Here is a 21,559-nt window from a genome sequence, read left to right on the forward strand (position 1 = left end):
TCACACCCCATCACCATCCTCTTTCCGCTGCCTGGCTTTTTTAGTTGAGCCCGTACCGTTGATTTGTATTCATGTCTCATAACGGCAGTTTCGTTTCAGCAGATCATTTTCCATTCTGCTGAACGAAACAGAAAACAAACCGGAGCAGCCTGCTGAAACAAACACCTGGAATTCCATTAGCTTGTTCTGGGCTCGGTCTTACATCTGTTTTGAAGCGCTTTGCCTTTTCTTACTGGATCAATTTGTTTCTAAGAGCACGGCGGTTTGCGGAGCCCTCAAGTGTTTCTCATGCATACAATTGGATGTTTCCAAAAACAAGCTGGTCACTGGCGCTACTCTTGCTGGCATGGTACGGCAAGGGAGGGCACGCGACTCATGGAGGGATGCTGAGCACACGATCGTCCTCACACACGTCGACTGAGTGTGGCTGTCCTGTGGGCCCAGCTGTTCCCGGTCCACCTAGTGGGGCAGCAGAGTGCAAATCGGGACCTGGAAGTAAACAAGGAGATCTCTAGAGGAACTGTTTGGACAAAAAGTGTTGACCCTCAGATGGGCCCTGGAGAGTCAAAGGCTAATTGAGCCTTTTTTTTTTTTTTGCCACTTGTTCTTGCAGAAGATAAGATGAGCCACATTCATAAGTGGCTTACTAATCAATAATTGTTTTGAGGATCCAAAACGAACTCCACTGACATGGATCGGTTGCCCGTCTTCCCTGTGAGATGCATCGCAGCTTGTTGACTGATCGGGGGTGAGAAGGTTAGTAAGAGCTCTGCCCTGGTGACCAGGGTTAGTGTGTTCAGATGGTCACTCCAGACACGATCTCGGAAAGCCTGCCCACACCCACGAGGCCCGATCCCAGGCTTGGTGCGGTGTCGAATGGTCGCTTGGGGGAAGAATGAGACTCCTCCAACTCCCACTGGCACACTCGAGGTAACAAGATCTGCCCTCAGAACCTTGGATTCCACGTGCAACCTGGGAGAAGGTCCAATAAAAAGGGCTCGCTTTCATATGAGCGGTGACAATTGAGGTGCTGTCCCTTCTTTGTGTCGTCCGACCTGCTGCCTGAGTCAGAGGAAATATCCTTGAGTGTGCATTTTTCACACCGGCGATGAAAGGGCACTGCTGAAGGAGGCTTTGATTTGAGCAGCTTACAATGTGCGGTGATGACTGGTGTCAAGGTGGCACGCGGCCCCCTCTGCCGAGCACTTGTACACTTTCTCGTACGAAGGGACTTAAGGAGCTTTCACATGTGCTGTGATGGCTCCCCTTCCCTCCCGCACCCCCCCCCCCCCCATTTGGGGTGAATTAGCCGTGACGTTTAATGTGTTTAATGCTACATGGGAAAACATCTTGGACCGGGCCCTTGGGGGGGTGTGTACAGCCACAGAGAGTCAGCAGCGGGGTATTTGCACATGGGGAAAATATTGCAGTCCAAAGAAAGTCGTGAACCTGAGCCCTTTGCTTTGTGTGTGTGTGTGTGTGTGTGTGTGTGTGTGTGTGTGTGTGTGTGTGTGTGTGTACGATTGAATCGCCCACCCCATTCCAGTCTGAATCTTTCACAGCAGACATGGAATGGAAACCTCAGAGTATTTGACTGGTATTTTAAAAATATGGTATTTTAAAGCTTGGTTGCTCCCCTCTGGAATGCCTTTGTGCTGCCATATGTCTCTTATTACGACGGCTCTTTTTTCTTTCCCCTCGCTTCAGTCCTGGCTGGTATGGCTGTCTGGCCTTCTCACTGGTTTGAGGTGGGGGGGGGGGTGTTATGTCTAAGGCCTGAACTGTGTTGGGAGGAAAAGCTGTTCATGAACTCTGAGGGTCACATGCAGTTGGTTGAACATCTACTTGAACTTTTGTTGTAACTGAAAAGCCTATTGAGTTTCCCCTTGCTGGGTCCTTGCTCTGGTCCTCTCTGCCTTTTACTCTGCCCGCATTGACTTGAAAAGCTCTCAAGGAAAATGTTTGTTTCTCTTTGGTACCAGGAAAAAACCTTTTTCATACATGGAATAAATGTTTGCTAGTGTCTAGAGAACACTGTCACTGACTGAATGTAAAAGCCAATTAGTGCTCATTGGGCGAATCGGGTCCACGTTTTTCACGTTTGTGTACTGCGGTCCAGACTAATCTCAGCGCTGAGCCAAAACGTCTTCCTTCCTGACGAGGCCCTGTTTTAGGACCAGCGAAATGAGATTTTGACATCCTTAAGAGCCCCTTTCCATGTCGATTATTGAAAGGGTGTAATGTATCCTCTTAGGCGTAATTGCCCGTCGAAGACTGTTGTGCCAAAGGTTTTGATGGGTTTATTGTGTTCCCGGTCTTCTCATCTATCAGTTTTCCCTCCCTAAGTGAGTGTCCCTGTTAGTATGTGTCTGAACTTCTAAATGGGTTGCGAGTGTGACGGCAGATGTTTGTACAGAGAGCCGTGAGTGGCGTTTGACTGGGCACGCAAAGGGGAAACGAGTGGGTGATGGACAAGGTGGGGGAGTGGGGCTGGACGTGTCCCACTCTGACGTCTCTCTTCTGCTTCTTCTTGCACCTTCCAGCAGATGCCCCCTCAGTACGGTCAGCAAGGAGTGGGCGGATACTGCCAGCAAGGACAGCCCTCATACTTCGGCCAACCCCAACAGCCCACGGCTCAAGCCCCACCCCCTTATGGCCACACCCGTGCCCCGACCCAACAGGTAACGCTGTGCTCCGTAATTGTGCGCTCTGCTGTATTGCCCCCAGCTGCCCACACCTCTTTTCCTTTTAGAGTTCCTGCAGCTTCCTGCTCGGGGGTCTCGTCACAGCTATGCACATGTCACCAGGGCCTGCTTGGTTCTGATGACGTATTTCACCGTTGTAGCCAGTTCACACGAGAGGTTTATCCCGAGGAGTTCCACCCCAAAGCATCTGCCTGCGAATATTCATTTAATGTAAACTCTCGCATGTTTCCTTCAGGTTCACTCTTTGTGGCGTAGTTGAGTGTCAACGCGAAGCACGCGGCAGGTCTGTTTTGGGAGTGGAGGATGGCAAGGAGTGCACAGCCGGGGGGGTCTTGGATGTCAATGCCAGCTTTCCGTGTCTTCAGAAGCCCCCTGTGAACATGCAGCTGGCTCTTGTGCTAAAATTCTTGTTGAAACTAAGTTCTGAATTGGGGTGGAACTGGGATCAGCTCCACGGTGGGACCCTCACGAAAGTGAGGGGTCTGAGCTGAACCAACCGTTTGCGCTCTACCTTCTTGGCAGTAATGGGTGTAATTAAGCAGGTGGTCAAAGAATTACATGAACAGTTGTGCGTTTTCTGGTCATCCCCCACTGTTTCACAGTAAGTTCCAGAAAGGTGGCGCACAAACTGGGGAAAACAAGCAGGCAAACGTCCTGCGGAAGCAGGGGTTCTCTTGCTTAATATATGCAGCTTTTTTTTTTTTCTCCTTCTCCTTCTCCTTCCTTCTCTCTTAATGCAGCACATGTGTTTTCTTTCCACTCCGGAGCGAGTGGAATCCGTTTGTTTTGAATGACCTCCACTGGCAGCCTGTGCCGTAGGAATAAATGGAATTTGAGCGGTGAGGCTTGCCAAAGGGAAGGGGGTGGTCGGTTGGCTGTGCGTCACGACTGTGGTCACGGGGGCGGGCGATGCTCTGGGGAGGTTGGGGGGGCGTAGGCGGGCAGGTCAAAGGTTTCTGGGAGTTGGAGTTTCTCTCGAGATGGTGGCAGGGGGGGAAGTATGCTAATTTATATCCAAAAAACTCAGAAATCAGGTCTGTGCAACCCTTCTCCTGTATTGCATCGCCAAGCGTTTCCTCACTTGCGCTCTCTGCTCCTCCAAGACCTATTGCTTTAATAAAATCAGCTGTATTAAGTCACTTCTTTTGGCCGCCTACAAGGGCACATGCAGATGAGCCACTGCAGGGCTATTTGAATTCAGGAAGCATCAGTGGTCTGTGTGCGTCTTGAGGATGAAAAAGCAAAGAGCTTAAAACGAGAATTTTATCGCGCAGCCCACCGGTCATAGATGCGGACGTTTAATTGGACGTTTCTGAACATGGAAAATAGTATTGGACGTAATGAAGTTTGCGGGGATGAACAAACATGTCAGAATAAAACGAGCTCTGGCACTCTAGAAACTTGCCATATTCCTCGAATGTGTTTCTGGGATCGAGAGGTAATGGGCACCATTGACATGGTTGTTATAATTAGCAGTCGGCCTGTTGTTGCCACGCCGCTGCTAACTGGCAAGGAGGTCGCCCGTTCTCTGTATCTGCCTCGTGGCAGCTGTGCGGTCTCCCTGAAACAAGGACAGCTTGGTAGCCGTGGACAACGGGGGGGGCCCCCTGCATTGAGGGCTCTCCTAATGAGCATGAGCGGACCCCAATCTCCCAGTTACGGTCTGAGTGGGCGGCAGATCGAAATCGATTCTGCTGATTCCAGCCGCAGCTCCAGATTGAGAGATTACGAAGGCAGCTTCTGCTGACCCGTTTGCCCCGTGACGATATGGTGATCTCGGAGCCGCTGGCGCACGCTGCCCTCCCGCCCGTTTCTTCTCGAAGGTGAGGCCACGTTGCTGGAGGTGAACTGGTTCCTCAGGAGAGGGTCCCCCTGCACATTTCCTGCATTAATGCCCCCCTTCTTCCTCTTCGCCCTTCATCCACAAGAGTAGGAAGTCTGACCTCCTGCTGATGTCTGGTGTGAAGGATTTCTGTAAGAACATAATGCAGCTTTGCTCCTGAAGTATTTCTCCATACCCTTGTCAGCACCGACGTACCGGGCTGCAGCGTCGAGCAAGACTTTTCAGGGCTTAAACATGTACTCATTCCAGAAAATTAACATCTGGCACCACTGAGGAGATCCACCTGTGAGGTGATGAGGTGGCAGGCCATGAAAGCGACCTCCCTCCCTCCTGCCCTGGAGACTTGCTGGTGGGACAAGATGGAGCAGAAAGAGTCTTTTGTCGTGCTCTGTGGCCCACACTTCCCAACAGTCACACATTCACCCCTGGTTCTCATGCCCTTCTCTTATCTCCGTGCGATGCAGTGTGAGCGCAAAGGAACGGTCTAATCTGGGCTCGCATCTGGGGCGTCGTCTTCCAATCTCGTGTCTTGGATCTTTCCAGCCCTGCGGTTTATCTTCCTTTGGTTCGGCTGTGAGCTGGGTCACCCTAAGGGAGAATATTGTTTGGGTTAATTTCCGATAGGGCAAAAAAAAAAAAATCACTGCACCTAAGCATTTTTGTTAATGTACAACATTAAATTACTAGTAGTGAAGTAATTACATATTCAAATAATTTTAATAAACCAAACAGCTGGATAGTTTCTGGGAAAGCATTATCTGAATTAAACTTTTCAGAAAGGGCAGAATTCAAACCTGTTACCTGTCACAGTGCTGGAGATCAAATTTGTCATCACTTGTTATACTTTTTGTTGTGAATGCTTAGTCTGTCTCTTTGGTATGTTGTTTTTACCTGTGACGTTTGAGGGAATGCGAGCTGGAAGGAGTGCTGGGTCACAGTTCTTGCATTTTGTGTTTGGGTGTTGAGTCCAGTATGGCTCAATCTGCATGGGCTTCTTCTCATGGTCCAAAGACGTGTCGGATGGATTGGTCACTCTAAATTGCTCATTTTGTGTGTGTGTGTGTGTGTGTGTGTGTGTGTGTGTGTGTGTGTGTGTGTGTGTGTGTGTGTGTGTGTGTGTCCCATAATATTCATTAACATTACATTTACATCTATTCATTTAGCAGTCCCTTTTATCCAAAGTGATGTACAACTCATAGAAAATACAATGTGTACATTATGTATTATTTGAGTCGCACAAGGTTAATTTAAGTGTCTGTCTTGGCACCTGAAAGTGGTGGCCCTCTGCCCTCGGTACCGGACAACAACTGCTTGAACCCCAGCCTCCTTGGTGTCAGAGGACAAGTGGCAATCTAGGGAGTGCTGGGTCCTGCCAAGGAAATTTCCCACAATTCCACAGTTTGTAGTTCCCCCCAGGTGTTGCTGTAGGCTAAATGCGCATCTCTTCGGAGCAGAGGCAACGCGGTGCCTTCCTCAAGATGACGTCGAAATGGGGTCGAGGTGACGGAATGGAGTGCGTTTGGCTCCGCCATCTTCTCCAAGACTTCATCGAAAGGCGAAACGGTACGGTGAGAGATGTTTCTCGGCCACCGCGTGGATGCAGCAGTGGCGTGACTTAGCAGCTGCCGCTGGAGCATCTCCTCTCCTCTCGAGGCCGTCCCGCAGTATTCAAATTACACAAGGTTAATTAAAATGGCGTAGTGTTTGGCGGGCGGCCGGGCACATCGGACTCCCCCACACGGCCGTTTTTAATCAGCAGGCGATAGCGGGCCGAGCTCGCCGGAGGACAGCCGGCCGTCCGGCGGAAAAGGCAGGCCATTCAAAGTTCATCGTCATTAATTGGTCAGCATTTGAATATTAGCAAAGAGCTCCCTTAATTAACTGGGTAATAAAAGTAGCCCTGGATGGGTGGGGGGGTTGTGTGTGGGACGGAGGGGGGGTGGGGGGTGCCTAGCGATAAGCGGGAGCTGTCTGCGTGAAAGGTTTTGACGCCGTCGTTTGTGGCGGATGCTTTTAATTGTCGTGACCTTCTTAATGGCGAAGTTTATCGGAGCGCTCTAAATGTGTGCTGCTACCGGGTGCCGGCCCGGAGATTACCCTCCCCGACGGCGAGACGATCACCTTCCTCCGCCTCCACTTGGTGTTTAAGCCCCGCAAAAAAAGGGGAAGGAGCGCAAGTGTCGTCACGATTTTCGGAGTGGCTTTTTTCCGTACCCCATCTCCATGTTGTCACACTTTTCGATTTATTGTGTTGCAGTGCTTTACTGCTTGACAGAATGTACAAAACTCTCTGGTCACATTTTTGTTGGTTTTGGATGGGGTGAGTGATGTTTTTTGTGTGTTGCAACCTCTGGATGGGGGGTTTTTAATGCTGCTGCAGCAACTGGTTTAAAAGTAGAGATCAGGAGGAGGTGTGTGTGTGTGTGTGTGTGTGTGTGTGTGTGTGTGTGTGTGTGTGTGTGAGAGATGGATGGGCTCTTGGCCGATTGAAGGACACACATGAAGTGCTTAGCCATCACGCTACTTGCAGGCCTTTCAAGCAAAATTAGTAACAGTATAAAATGTAATAAACATCATATTCATGAGCATTACTTCATATGGTGGAAACAAACTAAGTGCACTTAAGGATCACATGTCTGCAGCTATGGCGTTCTCCTAATGTAATACACACATTGTGTTTTCCGTGAGATGTACGTTGCTTTGGAGAAAAGCATCTGCTAAATGAGTAAATTTAAATGTAAACAGCTTTTTATGAGCACTAAGTGATATTGACAAACGTGTGTGTGTGTGTGTGTGTGTGTGTGTGTGTGTGTGTGTGTGTGTGATGTCATTGTGTTTTCACTGTAGAACAGTGTGCTGTGTCTGTTAAGGGCTTAAGCCTGATTTTTGTTTTGTCAAATCCTGTTGGCGAGGGCCCTTTACCGCGGTTCTAACGGCTTCCCCGCGTCCTTTGGTACGGTGCAACTTTGTGAACGCTGCGGTTACAGTGGCGCGGCACATAGTTAATGACGGGCGCCTCTTATGAATATGCATGTCCTGCATCTCCCACTTCCGTCCTCGTTATCTGTCATCTTCCCAGAAACGCGGTGCCCGTTATTTTTTTTTTCGCATTGTGCCGTGTTTGGAAAATATTGGATTTTCATGCTGTGCCTCTGAGCTAAAAATATCGCGCTGGAAACAAATGGCACGTTGGGGCACCGTGTCCTGCCTCTGTGTCCTGTACCCCTCGCCGCAGGGGGCACTCGCGCTCTCCCTCTCAGGTGCCACGTACACCCCCTCACCCCGTGCGCGCGCACACGCAGATTTGCACAGTACAACCCAAAAGCGCTGCCCTTGGGGGCCTTGGAAAGGCATGGGGTCCACGGCGCATTCTAAAGACGCGCAATTAAGCTTAATTTTTAATGAATATTAATGGAATTAGTGGCAGATTTGGCAGAGATCTCCGTCTAAAGGTGAGAGTGACTAATTTGTTTGGTAGTCACGGAGGGCTATTCGGCGAGGGGGGGTGTCCGCCACGTCTTGCAATGGGAACATTTGTCGTTGAGCCGGAGGTGCCTCCGCCCCTCCCTGTTATATGAGCTGATGCCTTTGTGAACACCCCCCCCCCCTCACCCCCTGGCCGCCACATCACTTACGATTACTATTCCTGCGCGGTATTACCAAATATTATGCTGTGCTGTGAGCCAGCTTGATGTAATTTAATACTGTCAGATTGTGGTGTCCCCTGTGTACTTCAAACTTATTTTCTTCTGCACCTGTTCCATTACAGCACGCTGAAGCCTTTCAAAAGACAGGCGTAAGTGTATGTTTTTGTGTGTGCGTGCATGTGTGTGCGTGCGAGGCGTCAGGGTTCGCCGGGGCTCATTGGGCCATGCGGTCTGCTTCGCGTCTGTCGCGCCGACCCCCGTAAACTCGATTTGGGGTTTCTCCGAAAACGCAACGAAATAATGGAAAAGGGGGCACAAGAAGCAATTTTCACATGCTTCTCAAAATATCATTTCAATTTTTCATCTTGGCTCGTCTCGCCACTACGCTACTGCAAATTGCTCCATCCCTTTCAGGAGGAAGCTAACCCTTTAACGAGAGGGAAGCATTAACCACTTGCCTCTGCGAAAGCAGAAGTAAGGGATGGCGTCATGGTGGTGGTGAGCTCCTCCGTCATAGACCTTTACCAGGGCATTCACCACAGTGGGCACATGGATCTCAGTAAATGTTTCATTTTGGTGTGTGTGTGTGTGTGTGTGTGTGTGTGTGTGTGTGTGTGTGTGTGTGTGGGGGGGGGGGGGGAGTGACTGTAAAGAACGGCCAAGGACGGCACTGCTAGTTCTGGCGTCATCCTCTCACGGCGGGGTAGACAGCAGGTATTTTTGGCTTTATACTGCTGCTTTTGTGGAGGGGGGTTATCACTGTATGGCAGTGTGGGGGGGGGGGGGGGGCTTGATCCCACTTGTTGTGACCCTCTGGCCAGTTGTACCCCTCAGCTGGATGTCTCTGCACTCCACCATCTGACCTCTGGCTCCAGCACCACATGGCCTCATTGAGTCTGGGTACGAGTGGTGGAGGAAGAGCTGTAAACCCAGCCCCCCAACCCAGTGGAATGAGATGTCGTTTGTCCAAGACCGTGGTGCAAAACAGGACTGGTACGCAGGACTACATGAAGTGCAAATACACAGCAGTGCGAGACGAGTACAGGACAAAAAAATACACCCAAGAACAGTAGATACACAGAGCAGTACACAAACACTCGTAGGACACGACACCTGCTTTATTACTATCATCTCTGGGCTTTGGGTTTGATCATGGGTTCGAATCTGGCTCATGTAACAGTAAGTGTGATTACACTCAGTGTTACTAATATTTTTATGGGTCCGTGCTCAACGTGTCTCGTAGCCCTCAGATGTTTGCCGGCACTCCTAGGCTGTACGTTCGTGTTACCGATAATTTTCTTCCGCTTTGCTCGGAGGAAACGTCACGTTTGAGATGTAAAGACATTTTCTGGGGAAGATCCCGACTCCTTACCGAGCCACGGCATAGTTCACTCGCGTGAAAATGAGAGTGAATAAACTTAAACTGGGGTTGGCGGGGTGGGGGAATGTCCTTGTGCTGTTAAAGCACTCGGAGCGTGCCGTGCGTGAGCTCTTCTCAAAAGACTACTTCTTCGCGCCTTTTGCCTGCGCGAGTCCAGGTCTGTGCGCGTGGCGGCCGCTCCTCCTGTCAGCGTAATTAAGGCCAATGAGTTTTCTGTCATTCCGCTGTCGGGGACGCTGCAGAGCCCGGCCAACTAATGGTGCTTTAAAAGGCCCTCTGCGTGTGTGTGTGTGCGCGCACGCGCCCCTCTCTCTCGTTCTCTCTACGCCCCACTTCCCAAGCACCTCGTGTGTCCCACGCCAGGGGAAACTGTTAGCTCCACTAGTTTTTATTTACCCTTTAGCCACGTGGCGCAAGGGTTCAGGGTGGCGCCTCAGCTCTTTCATGACTCCATAGAATTCAGTCACGGCCGAGCACCACTTTGTGTGTGTGTGTGTGTGTGTGTGTGTGTGTGTGTGTGTGTGTTTTTATTAATTTGATCTTATTTCACGTGATTACTGATAGGGCAGGACTGAACGGTTTCTCTTCTGTCTGTGTGTAATGTTTGCACTTTTACCACGTTTTACGTGCACACCAGTCCTGTTTACATAGTGATGTCTGCAAATGAAGAGGCGCAGGGTTGATTTGAGTGTGTGTGAAGTGTTCCTGCCCAGCAGTGAGATTCTGCCTGTCTGGCCAAGTAGTCTGACATGGGCACTGGGGGTCCTCTCCCTTCCTTGGGCTGGCCACACACACACACACACACACACACACACACCCCCACCCCTCTGGCCACAGACTCTGTGGTGGGGCTGGGCTTGCATTCTGATCATCGAGACTATCCATACCCCTGGGTTCCAACCCTCCCCAACATTGGGTCCGAAAAACAAGTCACCAGGGACCGGAGCCACATTGCCACCCAAAGGAGAGCACTGGGCAGAGAAGAGCCACTTGACACACATTGAATAGCAAGTCCCGTTTTTGTCTGTCTGCGGTGTTGGAGTTGTTTCAAGACATCGCGTCCGTTGCTGAGTTGTCTTTCCTCCGAATCACTTCTGGCCATGAAGCCATCCAGACAATTCCGTAATTGTTGCCTTGTGCCTCTTGGCTGCTGCTTCTGGCTGCGTTCAGCTCATCAGGACCATGTCAAGACTATGTCAAGACTTGGAACTTTCCCCCTTTTTTTTTTTTTTTTTTTTTTTTTTGCTAGCTTGCACAAAAATGTTTGTTTATTAGAAGCAAAAAATTCCATTACTTTCCAGCTGCTGTTTGTGCTGTTTCACAGTTTTGGAGTGTTCACCTCTCTCATTGCACCACGTGTGACATTGTTTGACAGCAGCCGTTACAAACTCAAGGACTCGCATTTTGCATTTTACGTGGCAGCTCGTGTCTCTGCTGTCCTAAAGCCCCACCGAGTGACGAGGACCAAACTCATTAGAGCGCCGTCAGAAATATCAGTGGGGAGAAGCAGCTTTGCCTGTGGACCTGCACTTCCCCAGTTTCTGCTAAGATGTGGTACGAATCTGCATATCATTTCAGATAGATGATCTGTTTCAGGCCTGCTCCAAATCTGCATAATAAACTCATGAGGACCATTTTGCGAATGCCTGTCTGTGTGGAGAAAGACCAGTGCTTTCCGGTTCTTTCCTCTATTCACCACTTTGAGATACGAGGGGTTCCCCCGCAGCTGAAGTCTGGTGTTGATTCAGGCACCTTGTTTATTAAAATGCAAACTTTTTTTTTTCCTCTTTTTTTCCCTCTTTTCACCTCTCTCCTCTCCACACCTCCCAGATACTCACTCTAGCATTCTTTTTTCAGGAGAGCCAACAGGAGATTTATGGGAATCGGACAACCCAAGCTCCCTTGGCGCCCGGGCAGCCCGAGCATGAGGAGATTGGCTTGATCCAACAGGAGAGACCATCCAGCCTTCCTGTGAGTATAGGCAGCCCCTGGAAACCCTCACATCGGGTGAAGCCGGCACCCGCTGTGGTGCGAGCGACCCTTGACCTCACCGAGAGTGGGACTCGTGATTTTTGATGGGATGCGTCTTTGTTTTCATTGATTCTGCATTCATTTTTCTTTCAACAAACCTTGTGTGCTGTCCTGCACAAGCATCACATGTGCTCTAGTCCTCACGACTGGAGCTAGTTTCCGCTGGAGCTGTTGAAACGAGGAGGCCTGGGGGCAGGTGGACAGCCCTCGTCAAACTACGAAATCCTCTCTCCAAAATTGCCCAGTTGAGTTTCTTAACATCCCATCTCACCCCAAAACACTGGTCATGGATCCACAAGGAATATCTTTCCCTTTGCCCAAAAGGCTGGTCAGTCCACGCGGTGGCTGTTTCCTCTTAACGCCGTCCTCTTGGCCCGACCCGTGTGTCTACCTCCTTCCCTTTGGTTACGCCAAGCAACATCCCACAGGTGTCTGCTTTCTGCTGAGCTCTGCACCTCCAGCTTCTCTTGAATTTTTCGCCTCGCACCGAGAACCTCTCAGAGTTGAAATGCAAGCTGTGCGGCGTCTGGGTTGTGCTTTCAGAGGAGTCCATGGTACCTTGTGCTTGTTGCCTTCGGTTGCACAGTACCGCGGGGGGGGTTGTCAGCGCACTGAATTCGGCAGCGTGGCTTCTGCCTAAAATGCATTAACTGTCATTTAGAATTACATAGCGCATGTAGGGCATCGCCCCTCCTTCTCCCTCCCTCCCTCCCTCCCTGTAACGGCGAGCTGGAGAGCCCCACTCATCCTCACGACCGCCACCGCTCACACGTTTTCTCTCCGCTGCTGAGGGGACCTTGTGCTCTTACTCGATTGACATCGCGTTTGCGGGATCCACATCGGCGGAGTCAATGAGAGGAGCCATTGGTTAGGCCAGCCGCGGCGAATGGGGCCCGTTGCAGCCCGGAGCTGTCAGCGAGTGGTTGGAGGAGAGCGCTTTCACTTGATGAGGCTTATGCTCTCTGGTCCAATCAGGATTGCGGGGCGTTTGATTCTCCCGTTCCAGGAGCGCGAAGTAGGTTTCACCAGTCATTTCGAAGCTAATGGGCACGTTAGAGCGGCGCGTCTTTGTTTTGGCTGCGCTGTCTGAAAAGGGCACGTTTAGAGTAAGCTTTGCCACGCTAGCAGGACGGCTCCCCGTTCCATCCCCCTGCCGCCCTCCCTGCACTCGGAAAGATAAAAATCATTAGAGAGGTTGACTTGAGGAGTAATTGAGGACATTTAGCGAGGCCAAGCATAACGGCGAAGGTGTACATGGGGAATTTCAATGCCGGATTCCAGCTCGCACAGTAATTTGGTTTAATTAGGATGTGGCATTGCTGCTCTCTCCGCGCCTCCGAGATGGGTAGAGCGGAGGGGAGCACTCGGCACCCCTCTCCTCCCTCTCACGCTGGTACACGCTCTACCCCCTCCTCCTTCCCAACTCGCTCATGAAAGGATTTTTGGAAATTAAGTTTGTATTGATGTGTCAGTGGGCTTCCCAAAGTGTGATTGCTACGAGTGGTCGGGAGATTTATTTGAATTCTGCTACTTTAATCCCAGCGTCGCCTGAGGGCCTCGTGTGTTTGGATTCCTTCCAGTTTGAGGAGCGTATGGGCTAGATTCTAATCTGTGATTCCCCCCCCCCCCCCCCCAACCCCCCGGTACACAGTTTGATGGCAAGCTTAAAATGAAGGGAAGACGCTCACAACTCTTTGACGAGACGCCATTTTCATGCATGGCATAGGATTTCCTTGCCCTCTTATGATTTTAATAAAGAGAAACACTGGGCTGTAATGCGGGCTGCTGCCGGTTTGGGACGGATCAGATCAGCTTAACTCCGGGATCGGCAGCTCGAGCCCTCCGCCCCATGTCCCTTCCCCATGCCGTAAGTGTAATTGTAATCTTGGTAACGATAATAAGAGTAAGATGTATTTTTGTTATTGATTGCAGTGTACAGCCTCTTTCAGCACTGTATCATCCCTTCCATGTGGCTGGGAAACATACAAATGCATGCAAGCAGGATGGTTTCAGATCCGCTTTGTCAGCAGCAGAGCAAACTGGAGCAGCGCTGCCTGCGCTCGGCCGAGCTCTGCCGTTATCTCTGCTTGGCTCACCGTTGCTACAGGTGCCCTGGGCCCGTTGGAAGCCCGAGCGCGATTTGATACCGACGGCTTTCAGAGGCTCCGTGCTGCACATCATGTGCTTGTCTGGCTTCAAGGACCAAAGGTCTTTTATCCCCCTCGTGAGTTTGCCGGCGAGAGCAGACGCGTTCCCGGCGCGTGAGATCAGAACAAGGCGCGTAAACACGCATTTCCTTGCTCCCGTCATTTTGGATGGTGCTCCTTCTGCTCCTGACACTGGAGGCAATTTGGTATCGGAACGTTGCGGGACTTTGCTGTTGAGCGCGGTGCCACGGCAACGTAAATGGGCTGCGGTGGGCGCAGGTCATGGGATTAGCGGGCCAATCCTCCGTCATCACGCCCGTGCTTTTGCCAGGACGGAGCGCTTCTCCCCATTGGCCTTGGGCTGCCCGCGAACCAGGAAGTCCGAGGAGCCGCTTGCGAGACGTCTCTGTGAATTGGAACCTTGCTCGGCGTTTTAGATGAACACTTAAGGATTTTGTAATTTAATTTGTTTTTGGCATCTGGTCTGCTCACAGTCCCTCCGCATAAATGATTCAGCGGGAAACGCTGTGCTGCCGCTGATGCTCTGCAACAATTAAGCGTGTTTGTGCAGCCATGGAGGGGGAAAAGCTCCTTGCAAGTGGCCATTAGTTTCGGAATATTGGCCGATTTCATAACCTGGGGCGTCGTTGAGTGTGTCGGTCTCTGTTTGGGAATCAAGTTTGTTTCGGAGCGCAAATGGAGATGAGTTCATTCAGAAGGGAAGTACCTATGTGTACTAGCTAATCCTGTGCAGAGAATGGCAAGCTATAACCTACTGTGTGTGTGAGATGCCCCCATATGTTCCTATTGCCTTGGTCTCCCATATTGGAATCCCAGGAGTATCCTTCTACTCTAGCCTGTACTGGTGACCCTCATTCAGAAAAAGATGATGATGGCAGTTGCTATGTATAGGAGTGTGTGTTGAACGAGTTAAAACTGTAATGGGTGGCGTGTGTTTTCAGCAGCAGACGCGCACAGAGGAGTCCCGAAGGGGCTGCACTCCCCAGGATCCATACACTCTGATACTGCACACAATTATTAGCAGGGAAATGACAGTGAATAGCCTGAGTAAGTGGCACCTGTCAGTAAGTTGTATATGAAAATTAATTACGGAGGAATGGCTGCTACGGCATGTCAGCTTGCGGTCTTTCATGTTTGGGGACGGGATGCAGCGGAGCGCGTCGACTTGAAAGGGCGCTTTGAAGACCTTGGCATCACGTTCCCTTTTCCTGCTGGAGCGTCAAGCCGGAGGAGACACTGGAGCCCCTTTATACAAACAGGCTGCAGTTGCACCGGCACCCCACCCACCCGGCCCCTGACAGATCTCCGCGATGCTCTAGGGGAGTCGCGTGCGCGCACACTCTTGCGTGGGTTTGGAGCCGTGGCTGCAGAGGAAACTGGCTGTAGTTGCTTCTTGTCGATCGCGGGCAATGCGAGGAAGCAGGAATGCTTGCGGCGGGCTGTCTCTGGTCACCACACACACACACACACACACACACACACACACACACCGATGCCTTGTGCAACTGACAGCAGTGTGAGAAGTGCAGCGTAGAGGAACACACACAGCTGCCCTTATGCTGCCGTCCTAGTCAACCGCTCATAAGCAACACGAACATGGGAATTACAAGATAAATGGCTCTTATAGTGTTGAACCATCACGGATCTAACGGTCACTGCTGACAGATGATTGCTGAGTCCGCAGCTTGATCTTTACCCATCTTTCCCTATGCATGTGGGGGTGTGTGCGAAAGAGCGCAACTTTTTTTTTTTTTTTGGTTCACTGCAGAAACAAAATAAACCCACCCACCCCCAGCACAGGCGCGCGTGCATGCAAACACACACTTAGCCTGTACAGGGATTTGTTGCCCAGCATTTGGGGGTGTGTGTGTGTGTGTGTGAGAGAACGCGCCGTGGCTCGCTGCGTGTCTGCGGGCTGTAATGCACAGTCTTAATTAATCCAGGGATGGAAATGAGTCAGGAGGAGGCGCAGGGACCTCATCGCTCATTGTGCCTCCGACAGGAGCGAGGGGAGGAGAGACACATTGCCAGGGTGGGTACTTTACCCCCCCCCCGCTTGGTACTACACCCGCCCCCAAATCTGTCCTTGTGTTTCTCCTGGGAGTTGTGCACCACTTTGCACAGTACCGCTGACACCATACCACCCCACGGCATCCCAGCACCCCCCCCACCCTCCATGCGTGTGAAAATTGACGGGCTGAGCACAGTTGGCGCCTCTCGGGAAGAGGACGAGCTGCGCATGCCGTGTACGGCCCCACCCCTGGGAGAGGAGAGCGCTTGGTACGGTCCACCTCGTAACCTTCCTGGATATTTTTATAATTCATCGTCAGCTGCCAAGGCCCGAGCACAGTATTCTCACCACTCCCTCTGGCTGTTGGAAGTCTGAAATTACATCTGCCTTTGAAGTTGGGCTTACTGTTGGCGTTGCCATGGCAACGGAGCGGCTAATGGTCTCCTCGGAAAGATATGCATGAGCTCAGCAGCGAACGTTCCTAATCACCTGCTCGTCACATTATTGTTATCGCTACAGATGACTAGTTTTTATTTCGACAAAACAATCATTCATTTGCACTTATTTCGTGTCAACCTTAGGCACATTTTGGCAGTTTGGCCTGAACTTTTCAGCCATGGCAAGTGTAAAATATTTGCTAGGAGCATCACTTTGCAGTCTGAGGGTTCCTGGTTCAAATCCCACTTCCTCCTGCTCTAATAGCTGTGATTTATATGTACTCTTGAGTTGATGCAGTGAAACTTATCTGGCGGTGCAAATGGGTAATTGGTTGTAAAATTGAGTAAGAAAGACACTTGGATGGGGTGTCACCTGAATAAAGGGTGGTGTTAATACATTTTGATTGGTTTAGAAATGGATGCATGTCTTTTGGGTTTTTGGAGATGTGCTGCTGCGAGTTGTGGAGTTATGGACCATGTGTCTTATTTATGGTTTGGTTGACGCTTATGTTTAATGTAGCGTGCGTTGTGGTCCAGGGTGTAGCAGCCAGGTCCCCAGGGGGCCGTTTTAAACTTGCTGCTAAGCTGGTGGTGTGTTGGATGCTGGGAAATCCCTGCTTTGTTCTATAGAGTTTCTCCCTGTGTCTTTTGAACGTGGACTGGTATGATTGGTAATATGGACAGTGTGGGAAGAATTGGGAAGAATTTTTTTTATGGGGGGTCCTTATTCAGGAGGTGTGTGTGGTCTTGTTGGGTGTCCCCCCAAAACGTCCACATGTATGCATTTTTCATGAGCACCGAGCGGCAGTTACTGGTTACATCTGCAGCTGCAGATCTTTCTGCAGTATGTGGTGAACAACACACACACACACAAACACACACCCAGCCAGCAGACGCGCTCGTCCTGACTGAGGTCTGAGGCAGTCCACAGACCGTGGCTCCAACGGGGAGTTCTGGGTCCCAGCCGCCTTGGACAGGGGCCCTCGGGCACCGAGCTGCTCGGCAGCTGCGCTTCCCTGTCAATCCTCAAGTTTTGCTTTATTTATGTATGTATTAATTCATGGGTGTTTGTCAGCTGGCCGCAGTGGGGTGAAGGGGTCCATTTAGAACTGGTTTTTGTGTCCAGCTGAGCACAAACTCCTGCATCGGGCACAAGCCCCGGAGCACCTGACCACATACGTGGTGTCGGGCAGTTCAGCAGTCGAGGCGTTGGCCCTCGTTACCGTGAAAAAGCGGTGCGGTTTATACGCACGGGGCACGAGCCGATAGTGGTGATGCGCTTCCTGCTTGCAGCCGAAATGGCTGCGGTTTGTCAGGGAGCGGTTCGCCGAAAGGAGCCGACCGGAGCCTTCAGAAGGTGAAGTGCGTTTGAAGACGGACGGCGCGCTTGATTGCCAACATCTCCAGCTTCAGCGCTTTGACATGAAAGGCTTTCCCTCCGCAGCTCCACATGGCACAGCTGCGCAGCTCTGCTTATCCAGCAAAGGGCGCAGGAGACGTTTCCAGACTGGGAGACGAATTAAATTTCCCCTTCAGTCTCGTCCACGTTACTCACTTGCACAGCCGATGCTTTTATCTCAACTGTCTCTCGCGTTTTATCTGCGGGATTCGTGCTGAAGCCGAGGCTCAGGCACCACGGATTTGGGGAGGATGACTCAGGTTGCTCAAGGGTACTGCAACTTCGAGCCTTGAACGCTGCTAACAGTTTGGTGTCAAGTCCTGATCCTTAACCAGCGCGCCGCCTGCTGTCTGTCCAGACGGCTCCGTGGGGAAGGGAGCTGCGGTTGTGTTTTGTGTCATTCCTCGCGCCACAGGTTTTAAATAAGGGTGCTGCTACTCAGCGACCAAGAAGAACCCCCACCGCCCCTTCCCATGAAATCTTATTAAAATATGTATATATATATCTCCCGAGGTTTGGCTTCTTGTCTTTGTTAATCTTGTCCGCCCCGTTTACGGCACAGAGGGTAAACCGGAGCCGGTTAATTCGGCAAACCGGGGAAAGACGTTAGCGTGTCGTTCTGCAGCTGCGCCGCCTCGGAGAGCGTGACACTGAATCACGCGGTATCACCGAAACGATTGAATGGTAATAATAATAATAAAAAAAAAAAGTGCAGGCTTTCAACAGCACTTCTAAATCTTTTTAAAGGCATGTAATTATGATCCCACAAGGCACGGCGTCGCCTGCGGCCTTGACTGCCGCTCCAGCGTGGCCTGGTGGGACGGCGGCGGCCACCTCGAAGGCATGCACTTCATAAGCACATTATTAATGGGGATAATTCGCTGCTCTCAAATATACCTGGGGTACTGGGTCCTCTCATGCTGGATTTAACAGGCGGTATTATGGGTAAAGGCTTGACACACAGCAAGAAAGGGGGGGGAAAAAAAAGGGGGGGGGGGGGTGTTGCCGTTATTCTACACGGGCGCTAAGGAGTCTGCAGCAGAGGGAGGATCTTGATGTCGTGGCAGGACTGCGGCTCCTTGTCCGCCCGTCGCCCTCAGCCCTGCCCTCGTCTCGGCGTGCCCTCTCGACCCCAATATCCCGTGGACCAGCGCGTCTCTGGCTTGACGGCGCCTTTGTCGTCCTCTGCAGCCCCGCCTCGCCCCCCCCCCCAGCCTTCCACTCCACTGAAGTGAAGAGATTGGATTTGTTTTTGTCTCCTTGTGGAGCACACCAAGGGGCCTCCAGTGACAGCGCCGCCACACAGCCCGAGATCTCCCGTCAAACACGTCGTGGTGGAGCGGTTCCGGCCCACCGCCGCTGCTGCAATTTGATTTAGGGCCCATTACAAATGTTTTCGCTCCATGCTTTATATTGCAAACTTTATGAGCAATAAGTTTTGCGAGGTCCTGCGCGCGGCCTGGGAAAGCCCTCCGAATGCGCTCTAATCTCGTATCCTGCCGACCGGTTATTAGAGCGGTTGAGGTGCGGCGCGGGGCTCTTGTACGGAGACGCGTTATTAGCGGCGTGCAACGGAACTGGACTGTGGCCAGCAGCCTGTCAGGTGGTCTTCGAGACCCCGAGCCGGAGCGTTTGTATTTTTGTGTGCAAGTGCCTGTGCATCTGTTTCTGGGTGTACGATCACTTAGAATTTGTTTTTGTTGCTGCTCAAGTCTCTCTCTCTCTCTCTCTCTCTCTGGCAAGTGCACCTTCTGTATTTACAAACGGAGATAAAAAGTCATAATGAACGGTGTTAATTCAGCTTTGGCGGCCGTACGGTGTATAAACACGACATTGTGTGGAGATGGACACTCCAGCAGAGCTCGGTGTTTCTGCATGGCACTCGGAGTGGGATATGTGTGGGATGCGAGGGCTCTTATTGGCAGGTGGGTGCGAAGGTGCGTGCCCCACCCCTTGGGGCAGAAAGGTGTTGTGAGAGCAGGCTTCCCCTCCCCCCCCTTTCCTGCGCGCTTGGATTTTTGCAGGGAATGTTTCTGTACTCAAGCAGGGGGTGCAGAGAGACACTGAACACCCACAGCTGTGGGAGGCCTTGCCTTTGGACCCATGTGGTTGTGGGTTTAAGGATCACGGTGTTGGGTCATCCCACGGGTGGCTGCTGCCTCTCCTGCTGCATGTTGAGTGACTCTGGAACACGGTCGGCTTTCCTGGCATGTATGTGACTCCTTGTCTGAGTGACGCGCTGCTAGGTGTGCTTCTAGGTGGGGCACAGGCTGGGGGGGTGATGGGCGGCTGTTGGAGTAAAGGGTGGGGGGGACTTTTCTGTGGCGGCGGTGATGACAAGTAGATGCTGCTCTGCGTTGCTTTGATCAGTGCCTCGCTGCCCCCCCCCCACCACCCGTCTTTTCTCTCGAGCCCTCATTTGAATGACAGAGCAGGGCTCCCGCTCTGCCGGGTGTCATACACCGCTTTATTTACACCCCCCCCCACCCCCCCACATGCTGCCACAAGCAGAAGGCCCCGTGATCATTGCTGTGTTGCCTCCCCCCACCACACACGCTGGCGGCGAGCCAGCAGAGGAAAGCGAACGCCCATCTGCCAGGTCTGACCGACTGCGGAGGCCCCTAACAGCTGGTCACCGTCGTGTCCCACCCTCTGCTGAGGCCCGCCCCCTGAGTCCCTGCCCTCCCTCGTCCGTGTGCGTAATCCATTCATTTGAGGCACAGATGAAAAGATGGCCCAATTCTGGCTCTCCCACTGGTCAACGCTGGATGCACGCTCCCTCCCCCACAGCCTCGGCCCTCGATCGGCTCTGGGTGGGCTGCCATATTTAAGCCCCCCCAGTCTGCCTTGTAGGTCACCTAAAATCTGTCACCGGGCTGAAGAGCGCACGATTTGCTTTCAGTAACGTAAAGACGGACTTTCGTAAACTCGTATTGGCCGTACATAGGTTCCTTGGTGTGACAACGGGCGTTTCTGTAATCACGGGTAACTATGCAGTGGTGGTTCTTGCCGCGTTTGCGTGTCCTCCTACGAGTGGGTACCTGCCGATGGCCCAGTGTGTGAGGCTGTGGCGTACATGAATTATTAGTGCTCTTCATCGCTCATATATCTTTATTGTGTGCACCCAGAGGCAGCGCACTCTAATCTGATAGAGCAAGGTGAGCTTCTCTCGCCGGGTGACAGAGCCTCTCTGTCTTACTGAATCAGTGTTTCAGCGTGAAACACATTTGCATTATATTTCTCCAGCAGCTCTCATTACTGATGGCCTGCCTCATCACTACATGTAATCTCAGTGCACGCACACACACACACCTCTACAGGTGGCTGGCACAGCATACATTGCCTGTTTCAATCACATTACATATTCATTAACGTGTGCTGTTGCTCTGTGTTCTTTACATTTATTCATTTATCTGATACTTTTCTCCAAAGCAACTTAGTGTTAACCTACTTACAATTATTTTCCCATTTATACAGGTGGGTAGTTTAGTGTAGCAATTTAGAGTAAGTACCTTGCTTTAGGGTACTACAGCCAGAGGTGGGATTAGAACTTGTAACCTTTGGGTTGGAAGGCGGTAGTTCTAACCGCTATAGTACCAGCAGTCCCTGGCATCGCCATTGATTGCTGTATGTTTCCTGGTGTCGATGCAGGACTTCCTCAGCCCTGGTCTCAGCTTTGTAGCCTTGATCTCCATCGCCAGCACGGTACACATCCTGGCACTACACCGTTTCACTCTGTCCCTGAAACGAAACGGCAGGAACAACATTATTAGGGTATTTAAATTCACGCACTTTAGAAAGAGGAATTTTTCAAGAAACCCGATCGCAACACAGATTTAATGGGGACCGTCACCGTTCTTTGAGGTAACATCCATTACCTGTGTTATTGCTGGATAATGGCTTATTTGTTGTCTGAAAAATGATCGTGGCTGTGTGG

General features: G+C 51.4%; 1 protein-coding gene across 8 annotated transcripts in view; it reads left to right on the forward strand.

Moving 5' to 3' along the window:
* The window catches only part of LOC108941420 (AT-rich interactive domain-containing protein 1B-like), a 115,748-nt gene that overhangs the window by 24,326 nt on the left and 69,863 nt on the right, over positions 1–21,559 (forward strand). For 5 of the 8 annotated variants that reach the window (XM_029258501.1, XM_029258503.1, XM_029258505.1 and 2 more), the window contains 2 exons: positions 2,544–2,681; positions 11,434–11,547. In XM_029258501.1, coding sequence (XP_029114334.1) covers positions 2,544–2,681; positions 11,434–11,547 — 252 coding nt within the window. The remainder of the gene's footprint in view (positions 1–2,543; positions 2,682–11,433; positions 11,548–21,559) is intronic. The other 3 variants (XM_029258504.1, XM_029258508.1, XM_029258507.1) reach the window with 2 other exon arrangements.

This window comes from Scleropages formosus, chromosome 15 (assembly GCF_900964775.1).
Source record: "Scleropages formosus chromosome 15, fSclFor1.1, whole genome shotgun sequence".
NCBI lineage: Eukaryota > Metazoa > Chordata > Actinopteri > Osteoglossiformes > Osteoglossidae > Scleropages > Scleropages formosus.